Source organism: Triticum dicoccoides, chromosome 1A (genome assembly GCF_002162155.2).
Source record: "Triticum dicoccoides isolate Atlit2015 ecotype Zavitan chromosome 1A, WEW_v2.0, whole genome shotgun sequence".
Lineage (NCBI taxonomy): Eukaryota > Viridiplantae > Streptophyta > Magnoliopsida > Poales > Poaceae > Triticum > Triticum dicoccoides.
Genome location: NC_041380.1, coordinates 528,300,736 through 528,315,860, shown reverse-complemented (window position 1 = coordinate 528,315,860; position 15,125 = coordinate 528,300,736). Strand labels below are relative to the sequence as shown.

Sequence of the window (15,125 nt, the reverse complement as noted above, 5' to 3'; positions counted from 1 at the left end):
CATGCCGCGGGCACAGGCGTGACTGTTCGTGGGCAGCGACGGGTGGGGAGGTGCATGGCCAGGCCTGACCCGCGGTGCCGCGTGAGCGAGGAGGCGTGGCGCCTGTTCATCGGCATGCATGTGTGCACCGCGCCAAGGGTGCTTGCTGGGCGGCGCAGACGGGGTGGCGCGTGCAAGGACGACGATGAGGGTAGTTGGAAGATGAGGGGAAGATAGCGGGACGCGATGACGGGATTCGTCCGGAAAAATCGCGTCCGCAGTTCCGCACTCCACAACAGCCAGATATTTGCTGGACGTCCCACGTCCATAAATCAAGGAACACTACGTTTAATCTTCACGTCCATAAATCAAGGAACATTACGTTTAATCTTTTTTTAACCACTAAATCCTCGGAGAAATAAATCCTCCTCGTGAATTCTCCGAACGCGGCCGCGCGGAACTTTTCGCTCGTTGGCAGAGTTCCGTCCACCTGTGGTAATTGCTACAGGTACTTTCGGTGTTGGTTAGTTTTTATATTGACGGTTAGATCTAATCAAATGGGTCTAATCGTGTGGTGGTAATTCTTTTTCACTGTTCTGTGTACATGTGGTGGGATGCGTTTAGCGAAGAATATGTTTGCTTGTTTAATAGTAGTAGAGAAGAGACTACTCCTACAAGTCTATAAATGAAGATACAGAGACGAGTGTCTCCTCCAAATCGACCTACTCGTAACATCTTTCAGCTCGAGCTTTCCGGCTGAGACTCAGCCTTGCCAAGGTCGAGAACGCCTCACAGATATGTATGAGGACGTCTAATCGAGATTTCCGGCTGCAGGGTGCAATTAGTGGAAGAAGGTATTACGATTTTCCAGATTGTGATTAATTGCTTCTCAACTCAATTCCCCTCTTTTAGTCTTGTGAGATCGTTCATTCATTCATAAAGATCATCCTCATACATATCTCTTTCTCACTCTGATTTCATGTTTTGATTGGGATTCGAAAAGAGGAACTGAGATGTATGTTCGTGACTTGTAAGCAGCAACAAAATTTAGCAATTTATATTTTTCTAGCCATCCAGATATCTTGCTCCATACCTTTCTTAGAATTTTTTATTTGATCAGCAGTGTTCTTAATTACTTGTACCCTATATATTTGTGTGCTAATTAGCAAGATTGTTAGTATATCCATCTGGTAATGAGAATGAAAACTGGCATATGACTTGACTGAGGCCTCGAAAGGAGCATAAACAATTTGTTAGAATACAGACGAGTACTTCTACTGCTAGGAATTCAGAACAACTAGCTTAGTTACTGCTGAGGAACAACCTAATGAAAAATTATAGGATGACAATATATTGAGTAAGCATGAAACTGTTACTTATTCACCTAATAAAAAACATGCCAATTGACTGCAACTTTTACTGTGAATGTTTATGAACCCACTTTTCTGAATAACTAAGATGATAAGGCAACAAAATTATAGTATATCGAGTATTTATTTGCAACTGAAATAGAAAAACAGCATATGTTTATGTGGCCTTAGGGGTTAGGGCCCCTTTTTGTTGTCTTTCCCCAGGCCCCTAAATTCTCAGGACCGGCCCTGGCTCCAAGTCCGTGGCCGACCTGGTTACCAACGTCCGGATGTTCAAGGTGGTCGTCCCAAGAGCTCTAAGGTGTGGCCGCCACACCATCGGCTGATCCACAATGGCCAAATCTTGTAGAATGAGAACATCCTAGCCCGATACGGTGCGTGCTTTCTTATTATGCCATGACCAGTTTGATCAGTCACGCGCATGAGCTTTTCTATGAGGCCACGCTATTTGAAATTTCAAAAAGAGCACGTCTTGTTTGTTATACTACATTTCTAGGCGTCCGTACAACCTGGAGGAGCTTTGTCTTTCTGTACCGAAACACCTATGGTGTGCTTTTGTCTAAAATCCGTTAACAAGTAGAGCAATGGTCGACCCTGCATTAGCATATGTAAGGAATTTTAGATGGTAATACTTTTACCACACAGACAACCTGAAATTCAATGGCTAATAATTGACTAATATCATGCGAGGTTCTAATATGTCAATGACTAATATACTCTAGAGAACTTATGTCCATGAGTATCCATCAGTATTTCCAGTGTATTGCTAAATTTTCTCAGTGTGGACTTGCCACTTTTTACCTTCAAGATCCCTGTAATTGTTTAAGATGACTTTTGTCAGTTAACTGGAGATGTTCCGTCATTCAAACATGTTGATGGCCAAGCAAAATATTCAAGTATACTGGAAACATCCGTAGCTATACGCATATACCTTAGTGGCACACTTTACTGTAGTAGTATGTTTATATGCAAAAGAATTAAAAGCTGGTATACCCAGGCTATCCTAATTCATGCATGTTTGTGCCTTCCAGGTGATGTGCCCAACATGCTTCTGCACGAGAGTTTGCTATGGGAAGTAAGCATGAGGTGTGCCTGCTGGTTATGCAAAAAAATAGATGTGTCTAACAATTGCATTCTACTTTCATGGTAAAGCCTGAATAAGTCTTTGTTGTATACTCTAAACACTTACAGCAAGATGAAGCTGGCACAGTGAGGTATTTGAACAAGATTCATAAGGATCGTCTACTACTCATGCAAGAGCAAGTCAACATCCATCTCACTTGCATGCCTGCAGGCTAGAGACGGGTCACATTTGGTCGCACATGGGAGTTGTTCTTGTGAACGTGGGTGATGAGATTGACACAAAGCTGCCGAGGAAGGAGCGGGTGACATTTGTTTCTAAAGGGTATCGAGTTTCATATGTTTTTATCTCCTTTGTTATTCTGATTACGAGTCGCATTACCAATCATTCAACAATTATAGTTTGATATTTTAGTTCCATCTCAATCATTCATTTATGCCTGATCAGCCATGAACGTGCAACTACATTAAAGTTTGCATTAAAATTTTGTTTGCAAATAGAGGTCAGCGAAGCCTTTTCTTGGCCCAGACAGACCTGCACCGCCTGCCCACCCGACAGGAGCTATAACTATTCTACATATTTAGGAGACATTTAATATTGTGTGCGGCGTGCAGGCTATTCATTTAGGACATGATTTCCTTTCAAAAGGTCTATATTTTGGCCAGATTTTTTTTACACTGAGAGGCTTAAATTCTCTGGATATATCTCACTTTGGGGTTTGTATTTTGCTATTCTCGGCCATGATAATTAATGGTATATTCTGTGGCATAAAGATTATGCCTCATGTATGTAGTGACGCAAAGGACCCGTGTACACGCATCACATAGAGGAGGCGGCTGATAGCAGGCAAGCGTTTCCCAAATATCATATTATAGTACTAGCTTTCTAGAATTAAATGGAACTACATATTGTTTTCAACTTCTAAGCAATGTATTTATATGCCTATTTGACAAATTCCCCTTTAATCTGAATCACAAGAAACAGAGAGTATACAGAGAGTGCGTGGGAGAAATTTACGTGCCATCATGAGGAAAGAGGGAACAACCTACGGTAGTATGTTATACTGACCAGTCTAAATTGTAGTTCTATTTTCTTTTTCAACCAGATTTTTTTCTTAGGATCAATATATGTTGTATACTGAAATCATGTTGTATTAAGAAGTATCATGACAAAATTATCTTCTCTAATTACTTGTTATGTTTGACAATGGGAGGTTGGGGGATTAATTAGTAGATTCAATGTTCTTATTTTACAAACTATCAGAGACCTAATGGATGGAACATATATATATTATTGTATTTACGCAGCAACATGACTCCACCCTCTGCTGTTCTATTTTAAAAATACATCTTAAGTGATAATTAATTTGTTGTCCCGCAAAGCAATTTTACGGGCCCGGTTGAGTCATTTTGCAAGTTTTTGTTTGAAATTCTACCGGCGTTGCAAGTTTATGTCTTAATAGTGCAATTAACTCTTTTTTTTATGCCTGATGTATAAGTACAAATTTGTTATATTTTAATATTTCATGATTTTGACAACCTGAGCAACCATCATTGGTATCCACTTTCAAGAATTACTAGCATTGGTACCTGATGCTTCATCTTGTTGCAGTGCTGATTCTATATCTCGAGCAAAGCAGATTCTTACCTCGATACCTGCAAGAGCAAGAGAAGCATACAACCATAGCCAGGTAATCGTGTCATTCACAGATCATTGGTGACAGAGGCATATTTTCTTTAAAGGTGCCTCTGTTTCATAACATGTCTGATTATGTGTCGCGGGATTATATATTGGGGGCACTAGCTAGCAAAACAGTAATTCTTGTAACCCATCAAGTCGGGTTCATACCAGCTACTGACTTCATACTGGTAATAACATTATCCTTACAGTCGAAGCACTACTTTTTAGAGGCTAATGCACATGGTATATATGTTGTTTCAAATTTATCAGCATGTTAAGTTGTTCAATTCGGTGTGTTGTTTATGCATGTTTCCTGATGAGAATAATACAACAGATTCTACATGAAAGTTTTGCCATCTTTTGTAATATTTCTCATTAGAATGTTCATGGGATAATGGGCCCTTGGTCTCTCATTTGTGCTTTATTTTTCTCATGGCACATGCTCAAGGATGGTCATATCGCCCAAGATGGAAAATATGAGGATCTTCTCCAAGCTGGAACTGAGCTCAATGCACCAAGAACAAAATCAATTGAAGCAACACTTCGTGTATAATGTATTGTGAACCTTGGATTGAGCTCATGTGTGTGGTTTATGTATTGGGAGCCTTGGATTGAGGTCATGTGTGAGGCTAATGTATTGTGAGCCTTTTACTTTGTAATATGTGATAATGATGTGACAGGCTCATGGATTGTGGACACCAAATTTATGTGGCAATTGTGTAATGTGGAGTACCCATGATGACATGACAATGCCTAAATGATGCCAATTTTTCTGTCTAATATACTACTGATAATTATGGAGAAGTTTTACATAGATTTGAAAATACATTTAAATTTAATTCATCCCATTTTTTGTCAAATTTTGACAAAAAATGAAAATTTTCAGAACAATTTGAAATTTCTGTAAAATCAAAAATAATTGTGTATTTTTGGCTCTATGCATATGATGCTACTTGAAAATATTTTCTTGATTTGTAATATTTTTTAGTGCAACCAAACCATCTTTCTATGTATGTTATTCTCACATATATTTGTATATTAGAATTAGTTGAGACGTGCGTGTTGCACGAGCAAGTTTACTACTTCCTCTGTTCACTTTTATAAGACCTTGAAGACATTTCAGACAATATGCAAAACAGCCTATTTTGAGTTGTCTGAAACGACTTACAAAAATGAACGGAGGAAGTAGTAAACCGAAAAGGAGGGAGTAGTACTACTAGCAGTGTACATGCATGAGCGGCTCTATCGGAGACCAGGAGCCGCTCGCTGTGGCTGGCGCTAAAAACAGAGGCGGCCACACGGGACGGGCCACAGCACAGAGCGCGAGATTCTGGGCCGGGGAGACAAGATGGTCCCTGATCTCATCTCTGACCTCACATCGTGCGGCTGCGGCTGCTACGAGCCTTCACGGCACGGCAGTGGTGGGAGGGAGGGGCGAATCGCGAATCGTGCTTTTTTTTGCCGAAAAAGACGTCCAGGTTCGACGTACCCATACGAACCGGGGTCAATCCAGCGCCCCACCCGTCGCACCAGCTCCGCATCTCGGCCGCCTCCCTCCGAATAAACAAACCCAGCGCTCGACGGCCACGGGCGAAAATCCCACCAGTCACGGACAGGTGGGTCACGACCTACGAGACCCACCTGTCACTCGATGGCCCGGACGTGTGGCCGCCACGGACAGGCGTCAGGCGTGATGCTCGCCGCCAGTGGCCGCAGCTGATCCCTTCTTCCCCTCCCGACCCGCCTGAGCCCCGCGCATGCACCGGCATCCCGTCAGCCCACCTGTCAGTGCGTGCCTACTTTGCATAACTTGTCCGGTCTACGGTGCGCGGCGTGCACGGGAGCACATTTCCCATTACTTGTCCTGCGTGGGCCAGGGCGGGCGCGGCCTCCCCCATAAAGCCCCCGCGGCCCGCCGTGTCGTCTCGGCCCCTCGACCGACCCAAGCGCCCCGCCCCGCAGCAACAAAAAAATCTACTCTACATCACTCACGCTCGCCGCCCGCATCTCTCTAGGCTCCGACCGCTCGCACCTCCGGCGATGTCGGCGGCGGTGGGCGGCGCCGAGTTCCACGGCTTCGGTGGCGCGGCGCAGCTCCCGCGGTCCCGGATGCTCGGCAGGCCCGTCAGGGTGGCGCCGCCAGGGGCGACACCCGCCGGCAGCGGGCCCTCGGCGGCCAGCATTCGCGCCGTCTCCACGGTGAGTTCTGCGGTGTGGTGGGACGACGGGTGCCTTCGGGCTTAGGGTTTATTCGTTTCTGCGGGGTTGATTCTCCGATTCGGGCGTAGGGAATGGAATCAGTTTTTTTGGGAACATTTTAAGTCTAGTGAAATTGATGGGCCTTTAAAAAAAATTTGATGCGATTAGATGTCGGTATAATAGTAATATGTTTAACCTGCGGATTTGGGTGTGAGAACAAATCAGTCCCCCTGCACAGTGTTAATTTCAATTCCCATCGCCCAGGAACACTGACTGACTGCCTCTGTCATAGATTGGAAATAAATCCATTTTAAAACAGTCTACATATAAAATTGTTTGCCCTGGTCATATACCCCTGGAATGTTGATTAGAACATAAGTTTGTGTTATACAGATATAGTTGTTCCGTAGAAAATACTATATATACACTACTACTGTTATCTGATGCTCTGAATTCTGAAACATTTTTACGTCCGTGCAGCCTCTGAAGAAGGATGCAAAAGAAGTTAAGCGAAGCAAGGTGGAGATAATCAAGGAGAAGAGCAATTTCCTTCGGTACCCGCTGAACGAGGAGCTGGTCTCAGAGGCTCCCAATGTCAACGAGACTGCTGTCCAGCTCATCAAGTTCCACGGAAGCTACCAGCAGAGCGACCGGGAAGTTCGTGGGCAGAAGAACTACTCGTTCATGCTCCGGACAAAGAATCCTTCCGGAAAAGTTCCGAACCAGACTTACTTGGCCATGGATACACTGGCCGATGAGTTCGGGATCGGAACGCTCCGTCTGACAACCAGGCAAACATTTCAGCTGCACGGCGTTCTTAAGAAGAACTTGAAGCATGTCATCAGCACTGTGATAAAGAATATGGGATCAACCTTAGGTGCCTGTGGAGACCTCAACAGGAATGTGCTTGCGCCTGCGGCGCCATATGTGAGAAAGGATATCCTTTTTGCCCAAGAAACTGCTGAGAATATTGCGGCACTTCTTGCGCCACAGTCGGGGGCTTATTATGATCTGTGGGTGGATGGAGAGAAGATAATGTCAGCGGAAGAGCCTCCTGAGGTCACCAAAGCCCGGAATGACAACTCACATGGAACAAACTTCCCTGATTCCCCTGAACCAATCTACGGGACCCAGTATCTGCCCAGGAAGTTCAAGATTGCGGTCACAGTTGCTGGTGATAACTCTGTTGATATTCTGACCAATGACATCGGTGTTGTTGTTGTTTCAGATAGTGCTGGGGAGCCTGTTGGCTTTAACCTCTATGTGAGTGCCCAAGAAACTTCTGCTCCATCTTGTACTGCATTTGGCAATGCCTACCTTTTTGATTTATCCCTTGACATTTGGCTATCCCTATTTTTCAGGTTGGAGGTGGCATGGGAAGGACACACCGAATAGAAACCACATTCCCTCGTCTGGCTGATCCACTTGGATATGTTCCTAAGGAGGATATATTATATGCTATAAAGGCAATCGTTGTCACTCAGAGGGAGAATGGAAGAAGAGACGACCGCAGGTATAGCAGAATGAAGTATCTGCTTGACAGCTGGGGTATTGACAAGTTCCGGGCTGAGGTTGAAAAATACTATGGAAAGAAGTTTGAAGATTTTCATCCATTACCAGAATGGCAATTCAACAGCTACCTTGGCTGGCAGGAACAGGTAATTCCATCACACTGTATTTTAGTCAGGAGTGCATAGAAAATATGAGAAGAAATAGCATATCTTGTTTAGGGGGGGTTTGCTGATAGTTTTTCAAATGTTCCCGCTTTTCATAATTTGTAATTTAGTTTATTTCTCGAACATTTATATATCAATTGGTTATTTCTTGAACTCAGAGTTCCTTTTTTCCTTCTCTTTATTGTCTATTGCAGGGCGATGGTAAATTATTCTATGGAGTGCATGTTGATAACGGTCGTCTTGGGGGGCAAGCAAAGAAAACTCTGCGAGAGATAATTGAGAAGTATAGCTTGGATGTTAGTATTACTCCAAACCAGAATCTTATCTTATGTGGGGTTGATCAGGCATGGAGAGAACCCATAACTGCAGCTCTTGCTCAAGCTGGCCTGTTGGTAAGATTACTTTTGTCCATTGCATACCCCTCTCCCTGTAATCTGGAGTATACATTTTTTTAGTTGATATTAGGCCCCTTAAATTATTCTATCTTGAAATTCTCCTTGCTGCATCTGCTGTTCCAATTGATAATGTTGATCTTACTGTTACTCTTCCCTATATACTGATTCTTTCTTCTCAGTTTGAAAATTTGAAAGAAACTGCATGGTTGGTTACTAAAATAAGAAATAAAATTAATATTCCTAGGCTTCCCTATATATTGTCTGCGGTGCAAGTAAGCAGTGAGCTCCTTTTCTCCCCACTAAAAGTTGTGTATTCATGTATGTAGGAACCAAAGGACGTTGATCTCCTGAACATAACCTCCATGGCATGCCCTGCCTTACCTCTGTGCCCTCTAGCACAAACAGAAGCTGAGCGAGGGATCCTACCGATACTTAAACGAATTAGAGCAGTTTTCGACAAGGTATTCATCTGCCAACCTGTCAAAAATCATCTGAACGCTTGAGAATATGCCGTGCATAGTTTGTACCTGTCCTGTCACTCGAGAATTGAGACAATGCTGCCCACTAAACAGGTTGGCATCAAGGATGAGGAGTCTGTAGTGGTGAGGATAACTGGCTGCCCCAATGGATGCGCCAGACCATACATGGCAGAGGTTGGCTTTGTTGGTGATGGCCCAAACAGTTACCAGGTAAAACAATGCTGAAATATTCGGTCATCGTTTCTGCAACAAATCTTGCTTCCTTTTCTGTGCGTATTTCTAACTGGGTTTCTATATTTTATTTAATCTCAATCAACATTTTCTTTATTCCGATTGTAGATTTGGCTTGGAGGAACACCAAACCAGACCACGTTGGCAGAAACGTTTATGAACAAAGTGAAGCTACAAGATATCGAGAAGGTTTTGGAACCACTGTTCTCCTACTGGAATAGCACACGCCAGGAAGGCGAATCTTTTGGGAGCTTCACAAACCGAATGGTGAGTGGATTATATGCTTTCATCCAATACTATTGCAGTTTAGTTATTTGGGAAGGAACCTTTTGGACCTTCAGAGAGAAATGGCCATTTATTTTTGACGAAAAACACCGAGTGCTGATATCTGTTAATTAAGAGAAGAGCCGAGGCGGCTGAAGTACAGTATACTGGGGCACGAACCTTAGTGAAACATGTACAGCTCACCTAAGTTGGCAAAATCTTTAGTCTGGTGGGGGCCACATTGCTCCTACCAAGCCGGCGTCCTTCCACGGGTGTAGTTCTTCAGTTATCAGACAGAAATGGCCCATTTATAAGGTCCCAAGTGTTCTTCCCTGTTGTTCACCATGAGGTTGCGTAGTAGTTAGTACTACAAAACTAGCAAGATTGCTAAATTGTTGCTTTTCATTCATCAGTATAAGGGACAATTCGAACAACAAACAGAAACACTTGCGGCGCTGCTTTGTTTATGCAAGAAATACTTGGCATTTTACTCACTGTCCTATCTATGTGTTGCATTTCAGGGATTTGAGCAACTGAAGGAGGTGGTGAACAAGTGGGAGGGGTCAGCGTCAGCCGCATGAGAGCTGTCTTTGCTGGACACGTCCCAGCACCATTTTTTGCTGGGGTGAGAATCTGGTGGCGACCAAGTACTCTACGGATTATTTTTATATAAAAGCTAGGAGAGGAGGAGGAAACCTGTCAATTCCGTTGACAGGCGGACGATGAAGGAAGATCCGGGTCTGAAGAAGTTGCTCCTTTGTGTTTGTGTTGAGGTTTTTTTTTTTGTGTGTACTTGTATGGATTACTCCGTTGGCCGCCCTGTTTAGCCTGAGAATAAATTCCTTGCAAAAAAAAGAAATACCACTTGATAATAAATTTGTCCAAGGCAGCCGTGCTTTTGGTATTGTTCGGCACACTGGAAAGAATTTTTTTTTAGAACAGGCACACTGGGAAGTTTTTTTTTTTTGAGGCAAGGCACACTGGGAAGTGGAATCAGGTTGTTGACGTTTGGGCCTTTTCTGCTCTAGATCTCTTTGTTGGTGGGCTTCATCAAACACCAGCCTGCCTGCTCGGTTCTTTCCTTCCTTTTTCGTGCGATTTGTCAGAGCCCACTTCCTCGGCTCCGTCGGGACAGTCGGACAGATGACGGGTAGAGCATGACAGTTGCCGCTTGGCCCGCTGTATCCGAGCAGCGAGCAGTGCGCTCGAAAGCTGCGACGCGGGCGAAAGGGCCGGGCCCGGCGAGCTCACCGTGCATGTCGGCGTGCGGGCGTCGCCCTTTTTACCATGCCACTGCCACTGCCGCTGCGTGCATGTCGGCATAATGCGAGCGTCGCCCTTTTCACCCGACTACGTGCGGGGGTCGGGCCACCTCGGCTGCGGCCTCCCTGCTGCAAAGGCGCAAAAGCCGGCCCTGCCTCGGTGGCGGCAGAAAGCGCCGCAGCAAGCACGCCGGCCACGCACGAACGCATCGGGCTCGCCGCGCACGCCCCCACCCTTCCCGGCCACCAGCACGGCAGCACCAGATCCGCCGCGATCTCCCCGTACAGGTACACTGCACAAGGAGAGACCTTCCAGCGCAAAGGCCAGGCAGCACAGTCCTAGTATACCAGTATTGTACAGTACATGTGCTCCAGTACACCGTCGCACCGTGGTTGGCAGCGGCGTGCGCCCCGCCGTGCTCTGCTAAAATAATCGGGGGCGGGGGACGCGGGCACCGGGGTGGCGACAACGGCGAGCGGCCGACAGGCGGCGGGCGCCGCTGGTGCGATGGTGGGCATGCAGTGGGCACGCACCCCGACGTTGCTGGACGCTACCCTACAGTGGCCAGTGGGAGGGGGAGTGGCGCGAAAAAGGTGGCGGGCGGCCCCGGCCACGGCCACGCCCCCACACACGCCGCTGTCTACACGGTCTCCTCCCATGAGTCCCTACAGCTCGGCGCATTTGTTCGATTAGACGTTGCTCGTGTGCATAGCACTAGCAGCCGGTGCTCGCCGATCAGCAGTTCACCACGGGCATTGAATACGCAGGCACGGATCGGCCCGTTGACGTTAGTAGTACGCCGGACGTGCCTTGGGCGTGCAATGCAGAGCGGTTGAGCCGAGTTATTGAACTGGGCGAATGCGGATGAGGAGCCATTGAATGCCCCGGCGAACCCATCGTGATGGACCATGCCATGCAACGAGGAGGAAGAAACGGCCATGGTCCATCCATGGATCGGATCGGATCGGATCAACATAAGTGGCAACTCCAGCTTTGCACAAGAAAGATCGGAGTGCAATCAATGTAGTACCAGGAAGGAAAAAGAGCAACAACAAAAAAAATGCAGTTCGTTACAGAGACACCCTGGCTAGCTTAGCTTGGATTAGCTACAGTCCTCCACAAATCTACAGATTACAAGGGACATCACACAAGGTACGCCAAAGAGCTGGGGCTAGTTTCTTCCCCGGGATACAAAATTCCAACCCGGGAAGAAGTTGCCAGCGGAATTACGTTCACCGTAACAGAACGGCTTCTAAATCTGGTTACTCCTAACTGTGACAATGGAGTACACTGATTACTTACTGAAGGGCTAGTGCAGTGTTACAGGAAGATGAAGCACTCCATGGACACCAGGGGGTTCTCCAGGGACTCCTTCCCCTCGCCCTCGCCGTCACCCGCCGCGGCGTCGCCGTCGCTGCCTTGGGGAGTACTCGTATCCTCCTGCTCCGGCGCCTGTGGCGTCGGTGGCGACGCACACTGCGTAGGAGGGCCGTGTAGATGTGGCTTTGCCGGCGCCTCCTGCGCACGCGGAGGCGTCGGCCTGGCGGGCACGGGCGGCTTCCGCTGCGCGCAGGAGGCCGAGCCGGCAGCGTCGCGGCGCTGGTCCTGCGCCCGCTTCGCCGCGGGCGACGGCGACCTGCGCCCGGGGTCGCGTCGGGGAGGCGGGGGCGAGGGGGACGCGCGGCCGCGCCCGCCGGGTGTGGCCGCGCCGTGGTCCCGGTCCCGCCTGGCGCGCCTGGGCTCGCCACCGGGCGCGGGCCTTCCCTGCCGGCACCTGGGCGGCTTCGACGACGGGGACCGCTCGGGCCCGGCCACCGTGGTCGCGGCCGACGACTCGGACGCGGCCTCCGACTTCTCCTCGACGGAGCGCGCGGGCCTGCCGACACCACGGCCGTCCTTCGCCCTGGCGGTGCCGCCGTCCTTGGCCCTGGCCTTCTCCGCCGACGGCGCCACCACAGCGCCACCGGCGACACGCCTGGGCCTGGGCGGCGGCTTGACGCGCGGCGTCTCGGAGAGCACCTCCTTGACCTTCTCCTCCTCGGGCGGCGGCAGGTCGCGGGCCTCGACGGCCTTCCCCCCATCGGCCGCGCCCGGCGGCTCGCCGCGCTTCTTGCTGACGCAGCAGCCCATGCCTGCACCGTCCTCCTCGCTTCTACCTAGGCTTGTACTAGCAGAGCTTAGCTTAGCCAGCTAGGCGGCCATGGCTGGTCTGAAGGTGGTGAGCATGAGGAGGGACAGACAGGGGGGAGTGGGAGAGCGAGCGGAGAGGACAGTGAGAGTGGCTTTGGGTTTCCCTCCGTCGTGCTTTGATTTGTGCGAGCCGAGGAGGCCTTGGCTGTGGACCTGTGGTAGTGTGGTGGGAGACCGGCCACTGTGAGCTCCAATTAAGCTGTGTTTTTATCTGATAGTTGAGCTTAAAATACTGATCAGGGGCCATGTTCTTGCTCAGTGGAAAGTGGCGTTCACGACCTGTCCTTTTTTCTTTGCACGACCAAGTTTTGCCATGTTACAATGTTTACAATGTGCACATTGTAACATGGCTGTGTCTGCAGGGTCCTTAGGTCCTTTTCGAGTCAAATATTTTCAAACAAAATGGAAATGAAGATTTGCATTTTGTTGCAAGGATTTTGCGGCAGTACACATGATTTGAGGAGTTTTGACGGGGCAACGCGCACGTGGATGATACAGGAACGATATTTCACACGAGACAGGATTTTACCGAGGTTCGGACTCCCTTATTCTAGGGGTAACACTGTTCCTCCTACATGTGTTCGATCTCGTATGAACCATATACAATGTTGTCTCTAGCACTTATTTGTCCAACACTTTGTGTACTCATTTGTCTATCGCCGAAGACATGTCTACATTCTGGGGTGTTTCGTCTCATGCCACAACTTGCCACACTTTATCACGCCTAAACTTAGGAAAATTTGATCAAGTTAGATGTGTGTTTGGTTCTAGTGACAACTAAGGCTAAATTTCATGTTTTGACCCTTTTCTGAAACCTATTCGAGATTTGACCCTAGTTTGATTTTTTTTTAAATCTGACCCTTTTGCTACCGCCAGGGACCATGGCGGTAGGGTATAACAGCCTACCGTCAAGGTCCCTGGTGATAGGGTTGCATTCCCTACCGCCAAAAAACTCCTAAGTATTGAACACAGTGCGTGCTCGTGCCTACCGCTAAGCACCTTGGCGGTAGGGTTGTGCAGGCTACCGCCTGCCCGCTTGGCGGTAGCAATGTTTCCTACCGCCAAAGTCTCTGGCGGTAGGCTGTTAGACCCTACCGTCATGGACTCTGGCGGTAGCAAAAGGGTCAGATCTTAAAAAAAAATTCAAACTAGGGTTAAATCTCGAATAGGTTTCAGAAAAGGGTCAAAACACAAAAATTTGCCGACAACTAACACTAGAATCTTTTTATGAGTAGTAAGCCCCACATGTCATAGATACATATATAAAATGTGGCAAGATTCCCTATGAAAATCCAAAGTGTGGCGAAGAATTTGAGCACCTCAAGTAAGGCCATTGTGGCAAAATGAGGTGGCAACATGTTATGAAGATAATCACAATCCAAACAGGCCCAAGCCGACGACAATGAAAGGGTACAAACGGCTGTGGGAGCCACATTGTACTAGTGCTACCACGATAATGATAGTTACCATGAGATTTTACTACAGTACTCCCTCCGTAAACAAATATAAGAGCGTTTAGATCACTAAAGCAGTGATCTAAACACTTTTATATTTGTTTACAGAGAGAGTACAATGCAATGAAGCTATCTCGATGGCGTTGTTAGGAACGTTCGCTTTTATTGCCCACAATTGACTTGGTCAGATGGAAGCCATGGTGTAAGTTAGTCGGATGGATTTTATGATGTTGGTCCAACCGAACGATCTTCTGGTATGGAACCATTCAGACATACTCGCTCCATTCCATAATTTAGTGCGCCCAAGCTTTTCGAGATTTAAGTTTGATCATAAATTTAATCAACGTGGGTGGGGAGTAAACTTTTTCACTTGTGTTTCATGTGAAGCATCCGACATATTTGGGGGCAAGTTCAAGTGGTACCCTGCCGGGTTTGGATGTCCAAATTTAACAATACATCCAGAATATAAGAACGAAATTCAATATTACATCCAAATTTATGTATTTTTGTTGTTAGGGTTTTGTATCCTGCTTGGGAAGGCGAGACGGCGGCGGCTCCCTACAGATGAAATAAGGTTTTCCTCGCCTAGCCCCCATCCAAATGGTGTGTCTAGCATCGTTAGAGGGCGTGTGGAGGTGTGTCTTCGATGGATCTCGCATGATTCAATCGGTGGTTGTCTTTGGTGGATCTGCTCGGATCTGGTCTTCTTTCATCTACATTCGTGTGTGTCTTTAGGTTAGATTCTTCTGATCTACGTTTCTTTCATCAGCCGCGATTGTTGTTCTGGTGCGATGGTCCTATAGGGCTTTAGCACAACGACTTCCCAACTATCTATGTAACAAGTTTTGTCCGGCTCTGACGGGG

At 47.3% G+C, this 15,125-nt stretch overlaps 3 protein-coding genes across 3 annotated transcripts; 2 read left to right on the top strand and 1 right to left on the bottom strand.

Moving 5' to 3' along the window:
* Positions 1–2,358: 2,358 nt before the first annotated feature.
* LOC119318525 lies at positions 2,359–4,800 on the top strand. Its single transcript, XM_037593129.1, has 5 exons — positions 2,359–2,435; positions 2,541–2,563; positions 2,644–2,754; positions 4,042–4,120; positions 4,559–4,800. Exons 1-5 carry the CDS (start codon positions 2,418–2,420, stop codon positions 4,661–4,663), a joined length of 336 nt encoding a protein of 111 aa, XP_037449026.1. The 5' UTR covers positions 2,359–2,417; the 3' UTR covers positions 4,664–4,800.
* A 1,244-nt stretch (positions 4,801–6,044) lies between these two features.
* Positions 6,045–10,270, top strand: LOC119285941 (sulfite reductase [ferredoxin], chloroplastic). Its single transcript, XM_037565272.1, has 8 exons — positions 6,045–6,309; positions 6,790–7,572; positions 7,671–7,967; positions 8,180–8,377; positions 8,707–8,841; positions 8,953–9,069; positions 9,199–9,357; positions 9,876–10,270. Exons 1-8 carry the CDS (start codon positions 6,151–6,153, stop codon positions 9,933–9,935), a joined length of 1,908 nt encoding a protein of 635 aa, XP_037421169.1. The 5' UTR covers positions 6,045–6,150; the 3' UTR covers positions 9,936–10,270.
* A 1,357-nt stretch (positions 10,271–11,627) lies between these two features.
* LOC119318438 (proline-rich proteoglycan 2-like) lies at positions 11,628–12,981 on the bottom strand. The gene has a single exon (XM_037593027.1). It carries the CDS (start codon positions 12,745–12,747, stop codon positions 11,938–11,940), a length of 810 nt encoding a protein of 269 aa, XP_037448924.1. The 5' UTR covers positions 12,748–12,981; the 3' UTR covers positions 11,628–11,937.
* Positions 12,982–15,125: the final 2,144 nt, after the last annotated feature.

Bases quoted from the DNA above. Each gene is read 5' to 3' on its own strand.
- LOC119318438 (XM_037593027.1), bottom strand. From the start codon at position 12,747: ATGGGCTGCTGCGTCAGCAAGAAGCGCGGCGAGCCGCCGGGCGCGGCC.
- LOC119318525 (XM_037593129.1), top strand. The intron at 2,755-4,041 runs GTATCGAGTTTC...ATCTTGTTGCAG, and splicing joins GTGACATTTGTTTCTAAAGG to TGCTGATTCTATATCTCGAG. The intron at 4,121-4,558 runs GTAATCGTGTCA...CACATGCTCAAG, and splicing joins AAGCATACAACCATAGCCAG to GATGGTCATATCGCCCAAGA.
- LOC119285941 (XM_037565272.1), top strand. From the start codon at position 6,151: ATGTCGGCGGCGGTGGGCGGCGCCGAGTTCCACGGCTTCGGTGGCGCG. The intron at 9,070-9,198 runs GTAAAACAATGC...TTCCGATTGTAG, and splicing joins ATGGCCCAAACAGTTACCAG to ATTTGGCTTGGAGGAACACC. The intron at 9,358-9,875 runs GTGAGTGGATTA...GTTGCATTTCAG, and splicing joins GGAGCTTCACAAACCGAATG to GGATTTGAGCAACTGAAGGA.